This window comes from Glycine soja, chromosome 10 (assembly GCF_004193775.1).
Source record: "Glycine soja cultivar W05 chromosome 10, ASM419377v2, whole genome shotgun sequence".
In the NCBI taxonomy this organism is placed as follows: domain Eukaryota; kingdom Viridiplantae; phylum Streptophyta; class Magnoliopsida; order Fabales; family Fabaceae; genus Glycine; species Glycine soja.
In genome coordinates, this window is record NC_041011.1 from 8,015,003 (window position 1) to 8,041,181 (window position 26,179).

Below are 26,179 nucleotides of genomic sequence, written 5' to 3' on the forward strand. Positions count from 1 at the left end.
AAGTAGTAGTCAAAGTCTTCTTAACACTCCTCCACGAAATAGCTCCACCATCCATCATGAAAATATACCCAATGTCGATTTGCGAGAGTCAACACAACCAACAAAGTCTGAGTCTGAATAACCAATCACATCTAGATTGTTTGTCTTTCTATATATAAGCATGTAATCTTTGGTCTGCTGAAGGTACCTCATCACTTTCTTTGTAGCTCTCTAGTAGTCAATACCTGGATTACTCTGATATCTTCTTCACATTCCAATTGCAAAAGCAATGTCAGACCTTGTGCACACTTGAGCATACATGAGGCTTCCAACAATTGAAGCATAAGGAATGTTTTTCATCTGTTTTCTCTCAAAGTCATTCTTTGGGCATTGGTTCAAATCAAACCTATAACCCTTCACAATGGGAGCAACACTTGGTGAACAATCTTTCATCCAAAATTTCTCTAAAATTTGTTAATATAGGTTTCATGTGATAGACCTAAAATACCTCAAGGTCTATCTCTATGAATCTTAATGCCGATGATATAAGATGCATCACCCATATCCTTCATGTCAAAATTCTTAGAGAGAAATTGTTTCACCTCATGTAGCAAACTCGATTCATTGGCTGCAAGTAAAATATCATCTACATATAAAACAAGAAAACATATTTTAATCCCATTGACCTGTGGTATATGCATTCATCCATGTGGTTTTCATGAAAATCAAATGAAGAATTATCCCATGAAACTTAAGGTACCACTGACGGGAGGCTTGTTTTAAACCATATATAGATTTATTAAGCTTGCAAACCAAATGCTCACCACTACTAGAGGAAAATCTTTTAGGTTGTTTCATAAAAACCTCATCCTCTAAATCACCATTAAGAAATGATGTTTTCACATCCATTTGTTGCAACTCAAGGTCAAAATGAACAATTAATACCAAGATAATACGAAGAGAATATTTCTTAGATACAGGAGAAAAATTCTCTGTGTAGTCTATTCCTTCTTTTGAGTAAATCCCTAGCAACGAGTCTTGCCTTGTATCTCTCAATGTTGCCTAATGAATCCCTTTGGTCTTAAAGACCCATTTACAACCAATGACCTTTACCCCATTAGGCAACTCTACAAGGTTTGAAACTCCGTTACTCTGCATGGAATTCATCTCATCCTTCATGGCATCATACAACTCATGGCTTGATCAAAAGTTTCGGGATCATTTTCAGCTCCAATATTATAGTCAAATTCTTGTAAATATACAATATAATCACTAGGAATAACTGATTTTCTTACTTTAGTAGACCTCTTTAATGCTGCATAACATTTTCTTGGGATTATGTTGTTCAGCTGGTTGTTCATCATTTTCAGGAATTTGATGATCAACTTGATCTACTAGATTATCAACAACAGGTTGTAGAATGCTAGTCATGTGTTGTTCATCATCCCTTTGAACTTGAGGGGTATGAATTACAACCAATCTTTCACTTGATGTGGAAGGTTGAGACTCTATATAATCAATTTTAGAACCTAAGTCCCTCAATTGATCACTCTTATTGATCAAGTCATTTTCAAGAAACTTGGTATTTCTTGATTCCACAACCCTAGTAGTATGATATCGATAGTAAACTTATAACCTTTAGACCTTTTGACATATCCAATGAAATACCCACTAATAGTCCTCGGGTCAAGATTCTTCTCTTTTGAGTTATATATTCTCGCCTCAGATGGACAACCACAAATGCGCATATGTTTCAAACTCGGTTTCTAACCTTTAAACAACTCAAAAGGTGTCTTTGGGACAACCTTGGTTGGAACACGATTTAATATATACATTGTCGTCTTTAGTGCTTCAACCCACAAGTATTTAGGAAGATTGGAGTTGTTAAGCATATTCCGTACCATGTCCATTAATGTTCAATTCCTTCTTTCTATCACACCATTCTGATTTGGAGAACCAGACATAGTGTACTAGGCAACACTCCCATGTTCTTGAAGAAACCTTGCAAATGGACCAAGTGCTTGTCCATTCTCAGTATATCTGTCATAATATTCTCCACCTCTATCTGATCTCACTATTTTTTTTGCTTGCCACATTGGTTCTCAACTTTAACCTTAAAGACTTTGAAGGCATCCAATGCTTAAATTTTGTTATAAAGCAAATAAACATTCATATATCGTGAATAATCATCTATAAAGGTGATAAAATATTTATGACCACGTGCATCCATATCTGGACAACAAATATCAGTATGAATTAGTTCTAATATGCTTGAACCCCTGTTAGCACCTTTCTTAGACATGTTGGTATGCTTACCCTTAATGCAGTCCACACAAGTCTTAAAGTTAGCAAATCTAGAGTATTGAGTACCCCATCTTTCACTAACCTTTTAATCCTCTCAATGAAGATATGCCCTAATCTCTGGTGCCATAACATAGAGGAATTATCATTAATATTACACCTTTTAATACCAGTTTGAACATGCATTGAACTATAAGTGACATAATTTTGTAAACCAAGAAGATAAAGACCATCAGACAAGATATCATTCCCAACACATTCAGAATTATAAAATAACTCAAATGATGTGTCTTTAAAATTAAAGGAATATCCAAAAGGTATGAGTCTGGAAACAAAAATCAAGTTTCGAGAAAAACTTGGTACATAAAAGGTCATTTCTAATTTCAAATAATTCCATTACTTAAAGTTAAAATGCAAGTTCCAATAGCCTCTACAGGTGAGCCTAGCTTATTTCTTGATAAAATGTTTTGCTCACTTCCCACTGGTTTCCTTAGGTTTTGCATACCCTGTAAAGAATTTGAAATATGAATAGTAGATCCAGAATCAATCCACTAGGTGTTAATATTAACACTAATCATATTAGATTCATAACATACTAATGAAATTGATTTACCTTTCTTCTCAAGCCATTTTTGGAATCTGGGGCAATCCTTCTTCATGTGTCCCTTCTTCTTACAAAAGAAACACTTTGTCACCTTCTTAATATCAGCTTGAGGTGGTATTTTACCATTCCCCTCTGATTAGCTTGAGACTAAGCTGCTTTGTTCTTCCCACAAGAAGTTATCAGCAATGCACTCTCACCCATCTCCATTACAAGCCTTTCTTCTTCCTGAACACACATAGTGATTAATTCATTGATAGACCATTTGTCCTTATATGTAGGAAATCTTAAACGACCCATATTCTTGCGGAAGGGTGTTCAAAATGAAGTGCACCAAGAAGGACTCAAACATATCAACCTCCAGTTTCTTAAGTTGAGCTGAAATGCCTCGCATTTGCATTATGTACTCACGCAGACCTTTCACATTGGTGAATTGGAGAAAGGAGAACTTCATGATCAGGGTGCTTGCTAAAGCCTTATCTGAAGTGATGAACTAGTCATCAATGGGCTTAAGCAAGTCTTAGACCTTTTCATGCTGGTCGACAGAACTAGGTATCCCGGCCGAGATTTTGGTATTAATGAATATCACGCTGAGCCAGTTGGATCGCTCCCACTGCTCATATAGCGCAACAGCAGCTGGGCTACTTTCATCAGTGATTACAGGTGGTTCGTCTTTCCTTATAGCATAGTCTATGTCCATCCACCCAATTGTAGAAGAATTCTCTCATTTCATATCTTATAGTTATCTCCTTTGAGTTTGAGAATATCACATTGAATATTTGAAAACTAACAGTTTGAGAAGCTCCAAAATCCAAAGGCTTATGTCAAAATTTGAGGTATATTAATCTTAATTGTATGTTTTACCAATGTAAACATACTAGAAAATTAAATCTTGTGACATAAAAATTGCTTGTGGACTAAATTTTTAATTCAATAAGAAACAATTAAACTTTATGATAGAATAATTTATGCTTTACGGGTACAACATGAAAATAATTAAATTTTCTATCACAAATATTTACTTTATGATAAAATTGACAAATTGTACATACCTCATGATCCTTGTGCGTAAACCATGAAAAATAATATGTCATTTTATCCCAATTAATTATACAAATATAATAAAATTCCTATGGGATAAAATTCATTATATAAAGTATAATTAATCACAATATTATGTCTAATTCCTTATATGATTTTTAAACAACTAAATAAATAATTTTAATCAAATTATAGATGTTGTGATTAATCCATAATTAATCAAAATTATAAAGATCACTTAGATATAAAACTTAATCATATGAGAATAAATCATATTATGCATTTCAAGATCAAAATATAATATAATGATGAATAAAATTCTCATATATAATTTCATAATTGAAACATAATATTATGCATTTGATTTCATATACATATACGTAGAATAAATTTTTTCCAGGATATATTCATGCATAAAATAAATCAAAACTCCATATATTGTAAAGGTAAACAAAATAGGATATAAGATATGAAAAAATAAATATATATCAAAAAACCTTCAACGATCTAGTGGCTCTCAGTCTCTTTGTAGATGGTGTATCAGACAAAATTAGAAGAGATAAGTTCAGGGATCAAATACATGTGCTATATATAAACATTCTACCATCAAGAATGCATTTAGTTGTCATTACCACTCATTAGTAGTCATTACCACCCATTAGTAATCATTCAATATTTTGCTTCTCAATTCCAAAACTGATGGAATATTTTATTTTCCAAAATGTACAAACCAAATTATTGTAAGTTTCAATTGATATTCAAGTGCATGTTATGAAGATCTTCATTATCTTTAGTGTCACCTTCGCATGTGGTGTTTTTGGAAATGTTATATGTCAATCCTCTCCCTATGAAGCTATTTTCAATTTTGGTGACTTTATAAGTGATACAGGAAATGCTACTGCTTATCACCATATTCTCAAGAATGGTAATAGTCCTTATGGTTCAACATACTTCAAACATCCATCTCGACGTCTGTTGGATGGACGATTGATCATAAATTTTATAGGAATATGCCCTTAATTTTAAGGTGGCTTAGTTAACATTTTCTTGGAAGGAAGAAAACACAATATATTGTTGATCAAAGAAAATAATAACCTATGGTTTTTTCAATTGTAGCTGAGGCATATGGGTTGCCAATGTTGTCGGCCTATCTAGATCTCACCAAAGGCCAAGACATTAGGCATGGAGTAAATTTTGCATTTGCCGGTGGGTGCACTTGATATGAACTATTTCAAACAAAATAGATGCATGGCACTAGCAACGAATATTTCAGTAAGTGTTCAACTTGGTTGGTTTAAGAAACTCAAACCTTCCCTATGCAAATATAAAGAAGGTTTTTACAAAATTTTCTTTAATAATGTTTATATATATATGTGAATTTTTTTCAATATGACTTACATTTTTTATTCTCTTTTAAGACAAAGTGTGATAACTACTTCAAAAAATCATTGTTTTTAGTCATAGAAATTGGTGGAAATGATACTAATGTACTTATCTCATATAAAAATATTTCAAAACTTCGTGAAATAGTTCCCCCAATTATTGAAGAAATTATCAAGGCCACCATATATCACTTTTAAGTATTGAAATGTTGCCTTCAACTTTTGATTAAAAATTTGATTAATTAGAAACTCAATTTTTTGTTTCTTTCCTTTTATTTGCCCGACATTAATAGAAGAAGGAGCTATAGAGGTAGTTGTCCTAGGAAACTTCCCAATTGGGTGTAATTTTGGTGTCTTGACAACAGTGAATAGTGGTAACAAAGATGACTATGATCAATTTGGGTGCTTAGTAGCTTACAATACTTTCATCGAGTACTATAATGGGCACTTGAATCAAGCCATAGAGACCCTAAGATAACAAAACAACCATGTTAAGATAATTTATTTTGATTATTGCAATAACACCAAATGTTTTTTTTCAAGTACCACAACAATATGAAATGTTGTGCTTTTATTTTCTTATATTGGATTAGCAATTTCATTACGATTTGTTCTCATCTTATGTTTTATTTATGTACATCTATGATGCAGGCTTTTCTTTTGGTAAGGATGTGACTTTTATAGCATGTTGTGGAACAAGCAAACCTTACAATGTTGATTTACATACACCTTGTCAAACTTTGACATCAACAGTTTGCTTTGACCCTTCAAAACATACCAACTGGGATGGAGCTCACTTTACTGAAGTAGCTTATAGGCTAATAGCAAAGGGGCAAATTGAGGGTCCTTTAGTTTTGCAAGTCTTTCTCTTAAATCTCCTTTTTTCAAGATAGATTGAAATTGATGCAAGCATTAAAGCAAGATTTATTTTGAAAAATTCAAAAGTAGGATTGTGTTTTTTTCTTCAAGTGTTTGTATACAATAACATCGTTAAGGAGTATGGCTACAACAAGCACCTTGTGTTGTTGTTGCAAACAATTGTTCTTCTAATTTTCAATGAAAAATTTATTCCTAATTATATTACATGAATAAAATTTGTTTGTTTCGATGTCGTATTGAAAGACATATGCAAGTGTAATGCGACATGAAAAAATAGTGATAGCAACACTCTCCAACACATTCTCTACTATTAATTAAAATTTATCGAAAATTACAAAATTATAAGAGAAGCACATTGAATAATATTTATTTGCCATAATTTTTTTTGTGATTTTTAATAAATTTCAATCAATAAAAAGTGTGTTAGAGTGCATGTTGCTAGAATTTTAATAATAATTGTTTTTCCTAGTTTTGATCCAATCTTCTCATGCTCAATTTTATTATTTAAAAATTCACACTATCATACTATATATCTTTACCTCGAATTATGGTTATTATCAATTCTCTTAAATATATATTTTAATTAAAATTAAATATTTCTTAAGCCAAAAGACAAACTTAGAATATTGGGCATGTATATTAGTTGTTATTTATCTTAACTAGTGTAATATTTAAAATGAACAAACCCAGCTAGAAGCCGATAGTATTCTAGAATTAAAGAAAATAGTTAATTAAAATTCAATTTATCAACAAAATTTAAACAAGCACTACTAAAAATCTTGGTTTTTACAACACACTAACAACTTCAGTCCGCCTAAAATGATGTTTTATAATAAGCGGGTGGTAATTCGGTAATTATAAAGATAACAAACAAAGACGGTGATGTAGAAACTCGTCTTTGAATTCGTGAATCATATCTTCGACAACGTTCATGTTTGAGCGCACGACGTGGTTGGCGCAGCATTATACTCACGTGCTACAAGCAACACTCACGTGCGTCGAACCCTAGCCTTCGTCACTATACCTCTGAAGACCTTCCTCAGTCATAGCTAGCCTCGAACAAGACTCTCGCGCGCCCTATCTAGCCTCAAACAAAACCTCTGAAGACCTTCCTCAGTCACTGAGGTCTCCCTTCCCGAGTTCGCATCATCACTCAGCTCCCACCGTCCATGGCGGCGCACCTGTAGCCTGTCGTGACTCACCACTCTCGCGCGACCAAATTAGGTTTGTTGTAAGATTTATTTTTGGTCCCTCTTTTACGGTTTTACCTATTTTCGCTTTTCATTATTTTTTTTCAAAATAGACAAACAAGCAAACAAAGTACTTTGTGTTATCTTTGTTGAAATTATGAAAATTGGATGTTCGTGAAGCTGATTATTTTATATTCGAACTGTTTTGTAGTGAAAATAACACAAACTACTTTGTGTTATTTTTAGGCAAGTAGGAGAAATGAAGTGATGCAGAGGTAAATACTATTTGCTAGTGCTAATTCCACGGGAACGACTTTTCTGGTGAAGATAAACCTTTACAACCAAATAGTAAGTTGGTATTTCACTCCCCTGAGTATTTCATTGATCAAACTTGGTCTTGCTGATACAGTGTTTGTATGTTGTTAGTGTTTTTACTACTGCTTTGGTAGAAGTAGAAGCTAGGTAGGTGAATAAGTAAGGCTATACTTTTCTTTGGCTTTTTATGGCTTTACTGTTTCTATGCCTAGGTGAATAAGTAGTCATAATATTCTGATTAAGCTTTCTATTATACAATAAGCAAGGTTCAGTTTTTTGCAAAAAAAGTAATGCCTAAATTAGTGTTGAATAACCAGTAACCAAAGAAAAGCAGAGGTAAATCTTTTAAAGAATAACCAGTAACCAAATTTGTATAAAGAATAAGCAGAGGTGAAGAAGCTAGGTAGGCTCTACTTTTGAAGTGGTTACTAGTTCAGTGTTGAATAACCAATAACCAAAGTTAAATGTCCATTTACTCTTACTCTGATGCTAGTTCATAACATGTTATATGTTTGTTCCTTTTACAGTCTGGGAAGCCTGGGAATCAATTCATTTGATTTAAAGAATGTGTTAAAGAATGATAATTGATTCATTTTTTTTTATCTAGTGTATGAGCATGTAAAATAACAAACGAGGCCACTGCTTGAGGGTATTGAAATTGAAGGCACTAGATAAAGAAAGAAAACAGTGAGAATTGAGATGGGAACGAGATCACAATCAACAAAAGAGAAACATGTTATATGTTTGTTCCTTTTATAGCAAAAACTTGTCCTGCTTTAAACTGGACCTCCATATGCTTATGTTATCAATTACTTTAATGAGTTTCTGTTTGCAGCAAAAATTATAAGGGCCAAATGATTAAATTTATTCCAAGTGCTTGATCGTGCCATCATGTAGCCTTTATTTGTCCATACTTCGTACTCTACTTTGAAAATGAAATCATATGCTGTCAATTAATATGTGAAGTTATGCAGAAGAAAATCTAATTAGTTTTCTTTTCTCATTTTTTAAGGGATATCAAATGAACATAATATAGACATAATTTGCTAGATGTGGTTTATTTAATACATGAAAAATTATTGTGAGAAAACAAGAACTGTAAGGACAAATGAAGTTTTCATAATCTCTATTAAGATATGCATGTGCATATCTTTGTTCTCGAATTTTTTCCTTTCTTTCTTTGGGTGTGTGTGTATATACGTGACAATGATATTCGAGGGCAGCACGATTACATATTTTGATATAGATTTAACATGTAGTTAAGATCATGGGAATTCACATTCATGAGACTGTTGAAGACATATATATTTGGAGTGATCTTTTGATTAAGCAAATCCTGCACAAGAAATTGTGCAAATGAATACTATAATACACATCTGAGAAGTGAATAAATAATACAAAACTTGTATGGTGCTTGCCAATCAACATTATGACCACTAGTATGGTATTTATCTTTCAGATTCAGAACAATAAAATTTCATATTTTAAAATTCTAAGACATCACCATTTTAGGAAACATGTGAAGCCAAAATTACTGAGTAAGCCAAAATATAATTAAAAATTTATAACAGTTTCTCTATCCTTAGCCTGAGGAGATAATCTCCCATTGTATTACTTATTTCTTTGGACAATTTAAGGGCAGTGAGGAGAAAATAAAAAGGCTAAAACTAGATAGACTATCTTACACCATTTTAATCTCTTATGTAAAACATCAAGTGTCAACATTTACACAACTACATAATTTGCTTTGTACTAATATTGACCAATCAGTTTCCCTTAATTTGCAGGACTACCAAAACTATTAAGCGATACCATCGTAGCTCTTTTACTCCTCAAGAGGAACACGTTGAATGTGAAACTCAGGTACGCTTGTGTTCTCTAACTCAAGTTAGTAGTGAATTATTTTTCTTAGATAGAATTAATGCAAAAAGATAGCCCTGTCTACAACAATATAGTATATATATATATATATATATGTAAATGTAAGTCTTAATGATATGATACATCTCTATATATAACAGCAGTCAATTAATTTGATCTTGCTAGTGAATATTTATTAATTTTTTGTTTTGGCAATCAGAGCTGGTACCAAGAGGTGTCAAAGCTAAAGGCAAAGTATGATTCTCTTCAAAGGACCCAGAGGTAATCACTTATGCCTCTTCTAAAGAATAGACTTGTTATAATATATATCTAATATCTAATACCTTTTGATGAATATATTATCATGTTTTCAGCAGTCACATGCATATGTATCTCAATTTCTCATGACTATTCCAGGGCAAGTGACTACTCCAGACCCAGTGACTATTCAAGATGGGGTTCATCTGATGATGACAATGGCCTTGGAGACTCGCCAAGCACAGTCTCACCACTGTCTTATGGTGGACCTGCCTCTACTGAAGATGGATATGGAATGCCAGGGCGTTCCAGGTATTGCCTTCTTGCAAGTAAGCAAATGGTAGGAATATTTCTAACCATATGGGTGAGAAGTGAATTGAAAGATCATGTGCGAAACATGAAAGTATCCTGTGTTGGCAGAGGATTGATGGGCTATCTTGGAAATAAGGTAAATTTTAAATTGCTCACCATTGCCCTTACTTTTGCTTTGATATATTCATGGCAGAATTGCTGATTACTTGAAATTGGTTTACATAAGAGAGTTACTCTGCTTTCATTTTCAGGGATCCATCTCAATTAGCATGTCTCTACATGAAACAAGCTTTTGCTTCATTTGTAGCCACTTAACCTCAGGACAAAAGGAGGGTGATGAATTAAGAAGAAATTCTGATGTGATGGAGATTCTTAAGAAGACAAGGTTTCTACGTGTACATGATGCTGACAATGAGAAGTCTCCCGAGACAATCCTCGAGCATGAGTATGAATTTACTTGCATACATCTTAGTATAACTAATACTCTTAACATGTTTATGTAATTTGAGGCCCTCCTTGCATTTTCCTGTTTTGCATTACATGTTCTAATTTTGGATCCATTTATTTTAGTCGAATTATATGGCTTGGAGACTTGAATTATCGGATTGCCCTCTCCTACCGTTTTGCTAAGGCACTTGTTGAGATGCAAAACTGGAGAGCATTGTTGGAGAATGACCATGTACGCCTATATAACTCTTTTCTTTTAATTTCTAATTTTCTATCTTTTAACTTCAACTGGATTGCTGTCAAACAGAAACAATCAATGTTAATATCTATCTATATTGGCATTCATGGTAGTTGAGAATAGAGCAGAAGAGAGGCCGTGCATTTGTGGGATGGAATGAAGGGAAGGTTTATTTCCCTCCAACATAAAAGTATTCAACTAATTCAAATAGGTATGCAGGAGATGATATGCACCCAAAGGAGAAAAGGCGAACACCTGCTTGGTAAGATCATCTTCTGTCACCCAACCAAAGCAATAGGAATTTAGCAGAATCACCCCAACCCCATAAATGCTAAATTCAGGCAACTATGATATGATTTTGATGAATTGTGTCAACTTATGTCAATGTAAATATTTTGGGCTGAGGTTAAGTCAAGTCATGGAAGACTGAAGAAGAGTATGAGCTGTTCTCGGAACAGAATTGAGGTGGAGGAACTCTTGCCATATTCCCACGGATATATTGAACTAAGTTTTTTCTAATGGAATGAGGACTAGCTATGGGATTTCAGGTACATTCTCTATACCTTATGCATATACTCATAATTCCAAAAATACAAGATTCTTGCTTGTATGGAAAACTTAGCTACCTGAAATGATTTTTTTTTAAGTTCATGCACATGGGTATGAATACAAATGGAAAGCATTGCCCCCCTCCCCCTCTCCTCATAGAACTCATGGGACCTTTTTTTCTTATTTTATTATTGGCTAGACCACAAGTACAAGATTCAGAAGCTTTAACTGAGCTATATTATATCTGAGCATAATAGACTGGATACTGATATGTTCTATGCCACTAGTTGTACACTTGTACCTTTCTTTTCTAGATACACAAACTGATTTCATCAATCCGTTAGTCAAAATAATCAGAATATGTTCACTGCATAGAATTAGTCTATTTCTCAATCTTTTCTGCTTTAATGTCCTTCTTTTCCCCTTCTTATTGTCATCACATAAAATAGAATTATACTAGAAAATAGAGAGATAAAAAAGAAAATTAAATTATACTAGAAAATACTATTATAAAAACTCGTTATCCTTGTAAGTTGTTAAGGCATGTATCATTACTCAATCGGAATCTCCATATATTATACTTTTGAAATCTGTGAACCAAGTTTAAGCCTTTCTAGTTTGTTAATGAGCTCAACAATAAAAAGAAGAGCACGCAGCAGGAAAGGAGAATTATTTGATATCAAAGACCCTTTATCAGTAAAATCATTAATCATGTGGACAGAGTCAGGAACTAAGGAGTGGAGGCTCTGGAATTCTATCATTAATTAACAAGATTTTTTTTGTACAATTTCTTTTTCATCACTGTAGCAATCAATAAGTGGAGTATAATCATATATAAGGAACATGTCATCAATTAGACACAATTAGACCTGTGCACAATTTCATCTGCACAATTAGACCTGTGTATATAAGGAACATGTCATCAATTATTTTGCAGACAATAATAAATAAATGTTTCAAAAGTTCAAAGCATGCTTTACTCAATCACTTCTAGCAAAGAATAAGATACATGGAAACCAATTTAGCCTATTTCTTCTGCTATTTTTATTGTGAAATTATGTCAATTTAGGCTGAATTGGAATGAATTAGGCTATGACTTGGGATTTTTTGATAAAAGTACACCTGACTATGTCATATGGATATATTTTATTTTCCATTATCTTCTGTTAATGTGTATTCTTTTTATTTTTTTTAAGAATTATTATGTGTATTCTGTATTATTAATGTACTTGCATTTAGCAATTTGATGTTTGTAGCCTCTCTATTTGCTGCTTCTTTTATGAAAAATCAGATTGAGTATTGTTGCTTTACTGCTGAATACTGAGCAGTATTATTTTAGGCTTGAAGATGACTTGTGGTTTCTCTATTATTTTGAATTTTGTGAGTTAGACATACCATGCTGGAATTTGTTTCATATGTTTTCTGTCATAAGAGGTGCTCAAATTTCTCCATTTTAGTTATTTGTACTTAATTAGCAATTTATCATGTAACCATGCACTATTCTTTTATTTTGTCATTAGAATACTTGGACCCTTTTTTATTTTCTGTCATTGGGTATTCAATATTGTTTGTTACTTTGGTCATCAATCATTGGGTACTCAAATTTTCAAATATACATTAAAAAATAACTAATTTTTAATTGCAGGTTGACCCCCATTCAACATCGGTGCTGACGTCAGCACCGATGTTGAAATACTAACTTTCAAAGATGTTCCTACAGATCCAGCGATGTAGAAAGTGCGGTTTCAACATCGGTGCTGACATCAGCATCGATGTTGAAATACTACCATACAAAGACGTTCCTCTATTTCCAGCGATGTAGAAAGCGTGGTTTCAACATCGGTGCTGACGCCAGCACCGATGTTGAAATGCTAACTTTCAAAGACGTTCTTGGAAATGCAGCGATGTAGAATGCGCAGTTTCAACATCGGTGTTCACGTGAGCACCGATGTTGAAATACTAACATACAAAGACGTTCCTGGAAGTCCACAGATGTAAATTTTTGCGGTTTCAACATCGGGCGCGTCCAAACAAACGATGTTGAATGCACGCGTTCAACGTTGTGCTTGAAAGCACCACCGATTTTGATCCGAAGCTTTCAACATCGGTCATTATGCTGACACCGATTTAGAATATTATGACTTTCTACATCGTTTTGTTGACGAACGTTGTTGAAACGTTAGCCTATCAACGACTGTACATTCTACATCGTCTATGCACCGTCTTTGAATGTGGATTTCCACCGATGTAGAATCCGCGCTTTTCACTAGTGAAGTCAACTCTGGCAATCAAATTCAAAGGAGTGGATTGAGGTTAACTCATTAATAACATTTTATTAAAGAAGTGGAACTTTATTCTAAAACATAGAATTAAGCTCTAATAAGCATAGTTAACGTTCTAATGAGTCTCGACTTAATTAAATTATTAAAGTGACTTAGACTTAAGTAATTAAGGAATTTAAATAACCTTGTTTAAGCTACTAATAAGCTAGCACACTTTACTTAAGACTCCTAGACTGGGTTGTGTGGACTGTAAGGCAAATGAGATAATTGTTTTAGGCCAACTATCTAGGAAATTATTAGTATCCTACTTAGGTAGTAATTTTTTTCTCTTGAACAAATCTTAAATATTAATGATATATTTAGAATTTGATTGTGTGTGAACATGGAAAAGACTTATAATTAATTTTAATTGGGTTGATAGAGATTTTTTTGTTTGTAAATTATAACATTTAATGATGACATTAATTATAATTTCAATATTTTGTCCTTTTTTTTGCTGAAGCAATATTTTGTCCGTTGTTAGCATTGGAGTAAAAAATGTAAATGTTACTTATTTTTTCTATATATACATTATAACAAAAAAATGTTTTCACATCATTCTCTTCTCTTGATCTTTTCTCTCCTTATCATCATCTTTCTATCATTTTATTTTTTAAGACTTGAGTTGAACGGTTACAATGGAAAATCAACGTGTAATTGTCTCCATTTTCAGGTTCTATTATTTTATTATTTCCTTATATTTATTTTATAATATTTCTGTTTATAAATTTTACTTTGCTTTTTTGATTTTATTTTATTCTTATACTTTATAAAATGACAAATAAAAAATTTGAATTTGATTTTGAAAAATTAAAGAAAAAGAGAAAAGTTGATAAATTAATTCAATCTCAACAAACAAAGATGCTTTTTTCAATTATCAAAATGTTGTGAAAATCCTAAAATGAAAAGTGAAGTCATGTGTTTAGCAACTTATGAGATTGAAAATTTTTAATTTCTATTAGGAATGCATATTTGATATGATATTTTGTTTGCCTTTGTTAATTTTATTTGTAAGATTTTGCAATCAAAAGATATGCATATAGATGTTGTCATGGATCATTTAAAGGATCTTAATGATGAAATCAAACATTGTGCTGAATATTCTTTTCGTATAGAATATTTTTTTATACATAGTAGATCAATTCCTTTTTTTCATTGAGATTCGATTTGAACAATTTCTACAATATGAAATTATTTTTGATTTTTTTTGCATTTAAAAAATTTAAAACTTTAAGAGAAGATGATTTGAAAAAATATTGTATTAATCTTGAAAAGAATTTAAGATGTGATGAATATTCAGATATTGATGATCTAGATTTATTTTCAGAAAAGTATTGAGAGAAATATTAAAAGATGAAGTTAACACACCAATGGAAAAATTAAATTATATAAAAGGGTTAGAGTCTTTTCCAAATGCATGCATTGCTTATAGAATATTATTAATAATACCGATAATGGTTGCCACAACCGAAAGAAGTTTTTCAAAATTAAAATTACTTAAATCTTATTTAAGATCAATAATGTTATAAGATAAATCGAATGAATTAACTATTTTATCTATTGAGAGTGAAATATTAGAATTGTTGGATTATAAAACATTGATAAATGATTTTGCCGCTAAAATAACTAAAAAATTAATTTAAAAATTTGAAATTTATATTTTACTATTTATTTTTATAAAATTTGCCTTAAGCCCAAATTAATGTAGATACGACCCGCTCCTAGAGACTAGTTAGTGATAGTTTAATAGTCTACACTCATTATAAGCTTGATTAAGATGAAATTAGAGATGATTTGGAATCTCATGCTCCCTCTAATTAATATCCTAAGCTTGTGGGACCCACATGGGTCCATGACATATGGATTTTAGGATTGTGTTTTTTTCTTTCTTCAAGGTTTTGTATACAATAAAATCGTTAAGGAGTTGTGGCATATGCCAAAAGTGGTCAATAGCTTTTGCAGGGGACATTGTGCTCAAGCCCAACAATTAGTACCATTTCCACCAAATGATTTGTGCAGTTTTACATGAGAAAAGTACATGAGAGACATCCTCATACATTAGATTACAAAAAGCACATGCTATACCACCTTGAAGAGTGACTTGCCTTTTGTGTAGGTTTACCTTTGTAAGTAACCTATCTTTCAAAACTCTCCAAATCATGAAAGTAATCTTTTGTAGGATTATAATTTGCCATAACCTTTTAAACACATCAACTTAATAAGTCCTAATCCTTAATTCATTCAAGGCACGATAGGTGGATTTTACCGTATAAAACAGTGGCAATGCGGGTTTTAAGTTACTAAGAGGTACGCCAATTGTTAAATTTACCTCCCAAAATTGCTAGACATACCTTTCTTTTTATAACCTTTTTTTCCAAATTAAAATACCCCACTTGTTAAATCTACCTCTATAAATATTTCCCTTTTTATTATTTTGATTTTTTTTCCAATAGTGATCACCTCTGGGAAGCTACTTGCAATTTGCTGGTATGAGAAGATCCTTTAAATATAGTAATAAAAAGGGTAGAAAAAATTGCAATCCTATTTATGTTGCAATACTAATGATGGGATTGAAGACATAAACCGCACGACTTAATCAAACTGGAGACAATGGTTGAGCACCAAAGAGACAACTTGCTAAGAGTACTCATTGAAAAAAGTTAAAGCAAAAATATCAACACTGACTTTTATATATTGGAGACATGGTTATCAAACTCTTGAGTTAATTTTTTAATTCTTACGAGTTTACGAGGCTACTTGTTCTCTACGAATTGACTCTCTTGAGTAAACTCTTTTTTAATAGATTCAGGGTAAGTTCTATAAACTTTAAGTAAATTCGGTAGACTCTCGAGTTTATCACCGAATTAACAAGTTAAAAAAGTTAGATCAAAATGTAAGTAATTTTTTATTGTTTTATATCTGTTTAGCATTCAACATACCTTCATTTAATGTATTATTCTCAAATACAAAATTCTCACCGTTAATAATATCAAACTCTTGTTCTCTAATAATATCAAATCCTCGATGAGAATAATCTATCACTACTATAACCTCTACAAGTTATTGTCTAGTAGTGATGTATTATTACTACACTTGATTATTTAAATATTCTGAACTTTATGATTTATTATTTTACTTTATTATATTATTGAAACATTTAATTAGTATGTTATTTATAAATATTTTGTTATTATTTTATATGAAGTAGATTCTTATAGTTTACAAGTCGAGTTTATGAAACTCTCATAAATTTGCGTAAACTTTCAAGTTTGATAACCTTAATAGGAGGGTGCACCCTACCCCCTATACATGATGCTGGAACCAAAGTTATGGCTCACAAAATTCGTGAAGATCCTGATACTCTTACTACTAAATTTCCTTGGTTTTCTTGAACCCCACCATTAGCTAAATCATTGTTTGTAGATGAGAGTTAGGATTTTGTCATCTAATGGTAGACGAAGGTTAGGGGAGGTAGATTTAACAAGGCTTGAAAGCTTGAAATTTCATTCTAACACTAATTATTCATTTTATGTATTAAATGTATATTGTCTCTGTGGTGTTGTGTCTTTAAACCGAGACAAGAAAAAATGATCAGGTAAGTTAGACAAATTAAGTTAAGCCATATGTTAAAATTTCAGTACTACTATAGTATTATTATGCTAATTTAATTGTTCATATGTGCATCTGCACTTATTACCATGAATAATATGCCGTTGAAGAACAAAAACCTTTCTAAAATCAGTAATAGCCTGTATTTTCAGTCTCTCAAATAATTAGGATTATGCAATTTTAATCCCTCAAATTTCAATTACGCTAATTGATTGCTCAAAATTTCTCTTATTTACAATATTCATTCAACTACACAATTTTTTTTACTACACTAGCAGAATTTCGATACGAATGGAACAGAATTGAGCAAAATGAAAAAAACGAGACAGTAATAAGTAATAACAAAAACAAAAGAGCCTTTCAACAATTTTCCTTACCAAACAAACAAAAACCCCAAACGCCAATAAAGTGCAGAAACTTGGATCACAAATTTCTGAATCGCTTCTTGATGCAATTCCTCATTGTTTTCCTACGAGACTTAAGGCGCTCTTGTCCAGGAGCCACGTTAACAAACGAGAAATAAGCTCCTACGCCGAAGAGCAAACCGCCGATGACAAATGCGCCACCGGTCACCGCCATTTGCCTCGCCGTCGGCGGATACGACCACACCACCATTCAATCTTCAATCAATCTTAAAACCTAAAACCAGAAATTATTTTTGCAAATAAATCTCTGAACTTTGGGCCTTTCGGCTTGCTGTAAAACACCTGCCTACTTATTTTCAATTCTTATTTTTATTTGGCTTAAATATCAATTTGGTCCCCAAAATTATTTAAAAAGAGAATCAATTTGATTCTCAAGTTTTTTAAGAGATTCAACTTGATATTCAAATTTTTTAAAATGCACAAATTTGATCATTTTAGTTTAATTAGACTGACATAGTTAATTGTATGCAAAATTCTCTTACCAATGTGAATGTATTTGACCTAGAAAAAAAAAACTGATGTCATCAGTATGATAAATTTTAACTGTTTTTATCTATGAATAATAATCATTTTTAATCATCATTGTATTTATTATTTTTAAAAATTTTCAGATTTGGTTTTTGTCTACGAATTCCAACAGTTTTCTCTCTTTGTTGTGCCAGATTGTTGCAAACAAGATATGGTGTGGAAACAAGGCAGTGAGGTTTGCCACTCTGCATATCCCCTAAAGCTAAATGTCTCTCAACCCCGACTGAAATGTTTTTGATAGGTGAAAGAATCTACCCTATTCCTATTCCTATCATTTTATAGTTAAAAGAGGTAAAACAACAATTCTCATTTTTATTTGTTGATCATGTCATATAGGCTCGAGTCGGACATCCAATTAATTTTATTTATATTATTCAGAAGATATATTATCTATCTATATATAAATATTCTATAAAATAAATGGATTTCATCATTGATTCCCTTGATTGAAATATTTATAACTATTTTAGAACCTACCTAAATGAGATATTTATCTATTATTATCAAAAGTCAAATACATAAATATCAATACTAATAAAGAATCTAAGGATAGAAGATGGACCGTGTCCCCATCAAAATCAACCTTTTGTAGAGGAACTTCATAAGATGACATCAAGTCAGCTTCCAATAAATAGGATTTGGATCCATAGCATAACATGAGAAAGGGGGTACTAAAAGTAATTGGAGCTGGGAAGTGCGGCATTAGTTTAGGGGCGTGTAAAGAAAATTTAGGGGCACCAGAATATGACAAGTTTCCGTTGTATTAGTTTATGTTCAATAACCAACATGGTGTGTATAGAAAACTGTCCCTTGTATGTGGTCGTGGATTCAATCCTTGACCCATGCGCTTGAAAAATATCTATTAAGAGAAATCAATCCGTTAAATCAATCTCAGTCTCTCAGGAGATTAATCCTTGACTTTCAACCGAAATATACCCCGGTTCACCCAGAAAATAATAATTAACAGAGCGAAAACTTATTTTCACCAGAGTATTTTGATTAAAAAATATAAAAATAAAAAAGTTAGAGGGTTTAAATAGAAAGTAGGGGAAGCCAATAGCAATGTCCAGAACACCAGTTGAGGTCTAACACGGGCTCACCCCATTACAAAACAGGCCCAACCCCTTACACAACACTTCTACAAAACCCTAGTTTCCCTCCCTCGCCTCACCCTTAACCTCTCTGCTGCGTTTGCTTCTCCTCCACCCATCCACAAACGAACACACACTTTGATTGAGAATGGGGCGTGTTCGCACAAAGACAGTGAAGAAGTCCTCGCGGCAAGTGATCGAGAGGTACTACTCTCGCATGACGCTGGACTTCCACACGAACAAGAAGGTTCTGGAAGAGGTGGCCATCATTCCCTCCAAGAGGCTCCGCAACAAGATCGCGGGATTCTCCACCCACCTCATGAAGCGGATCCAGAAGGGTCCCGTACGTGGAATCTCCCTCAAGCTGCAGGAGGAGGAGCGCGAGCGCCGCATGGACTTCGTCCCCGATGTCTCCGCCATCAGAACCGACCAGATCGAGGTCGACAAGGAGACGCTCGACATGCTCGCCGCCCTCGGAATGTCCGAGGTTCCCGGGGTTGTTCAGGTGGATCCTGTTGCTGTCCAGGCACCGCTCGGCTTCGGCCGCGGCGCCGGAAGGAGGTACTAGTTGCCGCCTTTGAGAGTTTTGGCCGTGTTGTTTACTAGAGCACTAATTTGTTATGCGTTGAAGTTTGGTTTTACATTAGTTTTGGATTGTTGGACTCGTTAAAGTTGTTAATGGAATTTGTTTTGTTTTGCTTATAATTCTTGTTGCGTGATATGGTTAGAATTGTTTGGAGTAATGGAACTAGTAGCATAGTTTGATTCCTGCGCTGTAACACCGTCTAGGATGTTTAGGATTTGGTTGTGTCGTGCCTATTATAATCTATGATGAGTTTTGCACATGTAAGTTTTTGATAAAATGGTCCGGGACCGTGATTTGGTCCTTTTTAAGTGTTTGCAACCACAATTGGGACCACATTGGTTGTATTTGTCTGTGATTTGCCACCATATCAACAAACAGTTATCAACAAATGCGATGAAATCGCAAAGTGACTGCCACCGATATTTAAAACCTTTCCATGTGTTTAATTTGTGGTTTGTGTAAGTGTTAAGAGAGCTGACTTACGATGGATTTTGATTTAGCGCGATTTAGGGTATGTGGAAATTGGAATAATCACAGAAATTTGTTGCCTTCTACATGGCATTGGTTGAGGGCTTTTTAATTTGAGATGCACACACCGAATAGGTTGAATTGGTTCCGTTTTTCCTTGTTGGATTTTGTGTTCTAATTGGAATAGATGGCAATTAATTGTCTGAGCCTGAGTTGATCGTAGTAAGATTTTGATTTTCATGGCATGTCACCTGAACTTGAATGAGGAGATGGTCTAAAAAAGGGTTTAAACTATTATAGTTCTTCAACATTCATTTCCTCTACTTTTTCAACAGATAAAGGTCTAATTGAGCTGTGGAGCAATAAAACAAGAGAGAATGGAACAATAGCCTTTTATTACAATGGTTACTAAAATTGTTGGAGCATGGATGATGCTGCATTTGTTTACCTTCTAATACCTAGCAACAAAATGTTCAGCTCATATTATAATTTTTTTTATCGACAAATGTTAGTTAATTGTTACTTTGATAATTTTTGTTAGTGGGAGATTCGAACTCACAATTTCTCTTTCTTTCTTTTCTCTCTTCGTCACCAACCGAAACTTATATATTATGATTATGATTTTTTACTCGTTTTAATTCCTTAACTTACCCCTTATTATCTCATTCATATTCTCTTCCATTTGCCTTTCTCTTGTGAATCACCTCTACCTGTGCTGCTACAAGTAAGCATCTGTGACCTATAGAGAACCTCATCTTTACCACCCACATCCCATCCATGTGTATGATAGATCATGAACCACTATCCGCAATCTATATTATGACTTCAAATAATAATGCTATTTTTTTTTTCTGCAAGTCAAACTATAGGACTATTGTTTTTAAAAAAATTCATAATCATTGCTGGAATTGTAACAAAATAATCGTTGGCTCAAATTACTCGATACCTTTTGGTACTGTGGTCACGGGTTGGGTTTGGAAAATTGATATGAAGTTTGTGTTTAGGGATTTGATCATGCATGGTTTTATGTGATAAATGGGAGGTTGTTCTCTTTAGATCAGAGATGGTCCGTGGTCTATAATATGGATGCATGGATGTTTTTGGTAAGAAATTTATGTTTTTTAACATGGCAAAAACTAATTTGATAAAAAACTTATTATAGAAAATTGCATGCTAGCAAGACATACTCTTAACATATTTTTTTTTGGCTTAATTACTTTTTCAGTACTGAATTTGGGATATTATTATAGAAAATTGCATGCTAGCAAGACATACTCTTAACATATATTTTTTTTGGCTTAATTACTTTTTCAGTACTGAATTTGGGATATGTATTTTTTTAGTCTCTGAAATTTAAAAGTATTTATTTGGTTCTTAAATTTTGAAAATTGTATTTTTTAGTCCTAGTCATGATAAATGTCACTTTGTGATGAATTTTAACTGTCTTAAATTAATTATTATTTTTTAACCACTTGAATTTACATTTGAAAATTGGTACAAAGTACTAAAAACTTGCTATGAAGTGTTTAAAAATCATCACAAAATATCAATTTATTATATTAAGATTAAAAAATGATTTTTAAAAATTCAGTGACTAAAAAATTAATGAGGTATGTATTTTTTAGTTTCTGAAATTTAAAAATGTTTTTTAGTTCCTAAATTTTGAAAATTATATTTTTTAGTTCCTGATATAGTATATTGACACTTTTTGATGAATTTTACCTGTCTTAAATTAATTATTATTTTAGTCACTTGAATTTGCATTTAAACACTACTCCAAAGTGTTTAAAAATCTTCATAAAGTATTAATTTATCACGTCAAGAACTATAAGAAATAATTTTTCTAAATTTAGGAACTAAAAAAAATACATCCAAATTCAAGAACTAAAAGAGTAGTTAAGTCCATTTTTTAACACTTTATTAATTGAAAATAAAAAAAAAATTGTGGTTAGCAAATCTTATTTAATGCACTTCTCTTATTTTTCTTATAAGATGCACTTCTCTTATTATTATTATGTAATTTACAATAAATTTTAACTAATAAAAAAAATGTTTGATAGAGTGTTGTCAGTCGATTTTATTCTAATTTTTTTGTGGCATTACTCTTGTAGGTCTTCCGAATGACATTGAAACATACAAATTATATTTGCGCAATAAAATTAGTAACAAATTTTTAATTGAGAATTAGAAGAACAATTGCTAATTATATTTGCTTGTTGTAGCCACTCTTTAACAATGTTATCGTGTACAAAAAAAACTTGAAAATCTTGTTTTAATGCTTGTGTCAATTTAATTTATGCTATCTTAAAATCAAGAGATTTAAGAGAAGGGTTTGCAAAAGGACCCTCAACTTGTCCGTTTGCTATTAGCCTATAAGCTACTTCATTAAAGTGAGATCCATCCCATCCCAGCTTATATGTCTTGATGGATCGGAGCAAATTGTTGAAGTCAAACTTTTACAAGTTGCATGTTCATCAACATTGTAAGGTTCGCCCATTTTACAACATGCTTTGAATGTTTTATTCTTACCCGATGAAAAGACTGCATCACTAATGTACATAAATGAAACATAAGATAAGAACAAATCATAATAAAAATGTTTATCCAATATAAGAAAATAAAAGCACAACATACCATATTGTTATGGTGCTTGAAAAAAAAAAGTTTGGTGTTACCGCAATAATCAAAATAAATTATCTTAAGATGGTTGTTATGTTGTCTTAGGATCTCTATGGCTTGATTCAACTGCCCATTATATTACTGGATGAAAGTATTGTAAGCTGCTAAGTACCCAAATTGATCATAATTATCTGTTACCACTATTTACTACTCTCAAGACACCAGAATTACACCCAATTGGAAAGTTTATCGGGAGCACTACCTCTATAGCTCTTTCTATTAATGCCTAAAAAAATAAAAGGAAACAAAAACAAAATCGAGTTTCTAATCAATCTTGAACTACTCATCATATTTTTAATCAAAAATTGAAGGCAACATTTCAATACTTAAAAGTGATAATCACATACAATAGTGGCCTTGGTAATTTCTTCAATCATTGGGGGCACTATTTTATGAAGTTTTGAAATATTGCTATAAGCGCATTAATATTATTTCCACCAATTTGTCCAACTACCAATAATGATTTTATGAAGTAGTTATTGGACGGTCATAAAAGAGAATAAAAATTGTAAGTCATATTGAGAAAATTTCATATATATATATATATATATATATATATATATATATATATATATATATATATATATTTGTTACAAAATATTCATATCAAATTATGATATTTTTTTTATCAGAAACGTTTTATAATTTTTGTTAGTGAGAATTTAAACTCACCATCTCTATCCTTTTATTTTTTCTTTATTATCACGTGAATCTTATATATTATGCATTTGTATTATAGACCACGGACCACTATCTACTATCTATATTATGACTTCAAATAGTAATGCAATTGATTTTTTTTCTGCTTGTCAAACTATAGGACTATTGGTTTAAAAAAATTCATAATCATTGGCTGAAATTCTAACAAAATAATCATTAGCTGAAATTACTCAATACCTTTTGGCACTGTGGTCACAGGTTGGGTTTGGAAAATTGATTGGAAATTTGTTTAGGGACTTTATCATGCGTGGGATGTGGGTGGTAAATGGGAGGTTGTTCTCTGTAGGTCACAGATGTGGTCCGTGGTCTATAATACACATGTGGGTGTTGCTAGGTGCACCAACTTTATTGTTTGTGCATCCAATAATTTAATTTAATTTCAAAAATGTCTTTTTATTTTCTTTTCTTCCTTTTAAGTTGCTTTTTTTTACACTTACACATTCATTCCTTCTTCATTTTCTCTATTCCTTCTTGTTTTTCATTGTTGTGAGAGGTGCACATTGCCGCTTCGTTCGAGGTGAAAGTTTTATGGAGATACGTCGGTTGTGATTGTTGCAGTGGTTGGTTTGATTGTTAACGGAGATATGTCAAAGGTACATCACTGTTAATTTTTTTTGTTTGCATAACATACGAATTAAAGAATCCATAACATAGGAAAAACTTCATTTGTGTTAATTGGTTGTGAAAGGAGTGTGGTCAGCATAGGTCTAGGAAGAAAGATTTTGTCAGAAGAGATACTGACAGTCGAAAATGTGGGTGTCCCTTTAAGCTTCATGGGAAACCAGTGGTTGGAGGCCAAGAATGGATGGTGAAGTTAATGTGTGAGAGTCACAATCATGAAATGACAAAGTCATTAGTTGGACATTCATACCCTAGTCGATTGACTAAGGATGAAAAGATAATTATTACTGATATGACAAAGTCAATGGTAAAACCAATAAATATTCTGCTAATGCTGAAGGAGCACAATGCCAATAGTTGTACAACAATCAAACAAATATACAATGCAAGAAGTGCATACTGTTCTTCCATAAGAGGCAGTGATACTGAAATGCAACATCTAATGAAGCTTCTTGAACATGATCAGTATATTCATTAGCATAGATTAAAGGATGAAGATGTTGTACATGATATCTTTTGGTGTCATCCTGATGCAATGAAGTTATGCAATGCTTATAATTTGGTATTTTTGATAGATAGTACTTACAAAACAAACATGTACATGCTCCCGTTACTTGACTTTGTTGGTGTGACACCAACGGGGATGACATTCTCTGTTGGTTTTGCCTATTTGGAGGGAGAACATGTAAATAATGTGATATGGGCTCTAGAACGATTTCAAGGTATTTTTTTAAGATGTGATGCCCTCCCTGGAGCTATTGTTACCGAGAGAGACCTAGCATTGATGAATGCAGTGAAAACTGTATTCCTTGACTGTACCAACTTGTTGTGTAGGTTTCACATCGACAAGAAAGTCAAGGCAAAATGTAAATCCCTAATTGGTCAAAAAAATGCATGGGATTATGTCATTGATGCCTGGGGGAGTTTGGTTGATTGTCGTTCTGAGCATCAGTTCGATGATTGCCTTAAGAAATTTGAAATTGCTTGTTCACCATAGCCAATGTTTGTTGACTATGTCAACAGAACATGGATAATTCCCCACACAGAAAAATTTGTTAAAGCTTGAATGAATAAGGTGATGCACTTAAGAAACACAACAACAAACAAGTATGAAAATGTTTATATTTTTTTATTAGGGTTAAGGAATTAATGGATTTTAATTATTGTATTTGTTTATTGTTTTTTGTGTATTTCAAATGTAGGGCTGGATATGCTCATTGGGCTTTAAAAGACTATTACAGAATAGCCTTGGAGACTTATGTAGTGTTTGGGATGCCATGAACAACATGATCACACTACAACACACTGAAATTAATGCATCCTTTGAGACATGTACACATGTGGTTGGTCATGTTTTTTAAAGTTACCTTATACAAGAAGCTACTTGGCATGGCATCAAGGTATGCTTTAAATCAGATTGCTGCTGAGTTTGAGCGTGTACATTATGCTGAAAAAAACCCTTCTCATTGTGGATGTGTCATGAGAACTACTATGGTCTTCCATGTGCATGTGAGTTATCCAAATATGTTCTTGGTACCATATCACTTGAGACAATCTATATGTTTTGGCGGAGGCTAAGTTTTTCAGACCAAGGGTTATCTGAGCCCCAAGTAACCATAACTGAAAAGATGGAAACCATATCCAAACGATTTGAAGAGCTAATGTTTGTGGCAAAGTTCCTCTAAAGAGTAAACTCTAGGAAATTGCCTACTCTGATCTAAACTCTATGTGTCCTCCTCCAAAAAAGGTCAACACCAAAGGTGCTAAGAAGAAACCGAT

The 26,179-nt window shown here is 32.6% G+C and overlaps 2 protein-coding genes and 1 pseudogene across 2 annotated transcripts; all 3 read left to right on the top strand.

Moving 5' to 3' along the window:
* The first annotated feature begins 4,693 nt into the window (after positions 1–4,693).
* Positions 4,694–9,834, top strand: LOC114371305 (annotated as a pseudogene).
* Positions 9,835–9,912: 78 nt separating this feature from the next.
* On the top strand, positions 9,913–11,017 carry LOC114371306 (type IV inositol polyphosphate 5-phosphatase 7-like). Its single transcript, XM_028328776.1, has 4 exons — positions 9,913–10,254; positions 10,370–10,563; positions 10,689–10,797; positions 10,917–11,017. The coding sequence occupies exons 1-4, from the start codon at positions 9,913–9,915 to the stop codon at positions 10,989–10,991; spliced, it is 720 nt and encodes a 239-aa protein (XP_028184577.1). The 3' UTR covers positions 10,992–11,017.
* An 8,365-nt stretch (positions 11,018–19,382) lies between these two features.
* LOC114372473 (40S ribosomal protein S17-like) lies at positions 19,383–20,171 on the top strand. The gene has a single exon (XM_028330038.1). The coding sequence runs from the start codon at positions 19,475–19,477 to the stop codon at positions 19,892–19,894; it is 420 nt and encodes a 139-aa protein (XP_028185839.1). The 5' UTR covers positions 19,383–19,474; the 3' UTR covers positions 19,895–20,171.
* The last annotated feature ends 6,008 nt before the right edge of the window (positions 20,172–26,179 follow it).

Excerpts from the sequence above, each read along its gene's own strand:
- LOC114371306 (XM_028328776.1), top strand. The coding sequence starts at position 9,913 with ATGTTTTCAGCAGTCACATGCATATGTATCTCAATTTCTCATGACTAT. Across the intron at positions 10,255-10,369 it reads TGGGCTATCTTGGAAATAAG|GGATCCATCTCAATTAGCAT; the intron begins GTAAATTTTAAA and ends TTTCATTTTCAG. Across the intron at positions 10,564-10,688 it reads GAGACAATCCTCGAGCATGA|TCGAATTATATGGCTTGGAG; the intron begins GTATGAATTTAC and ends CATTTATTTTAG.
- LOC114372473 (XM_028330038.1), top strand. The coding sequence starts at position 19,475 with ATGGGGCGTGTTCGCACAAAGACAGTGAAGAAGTCCTCGCGGCAAGTG.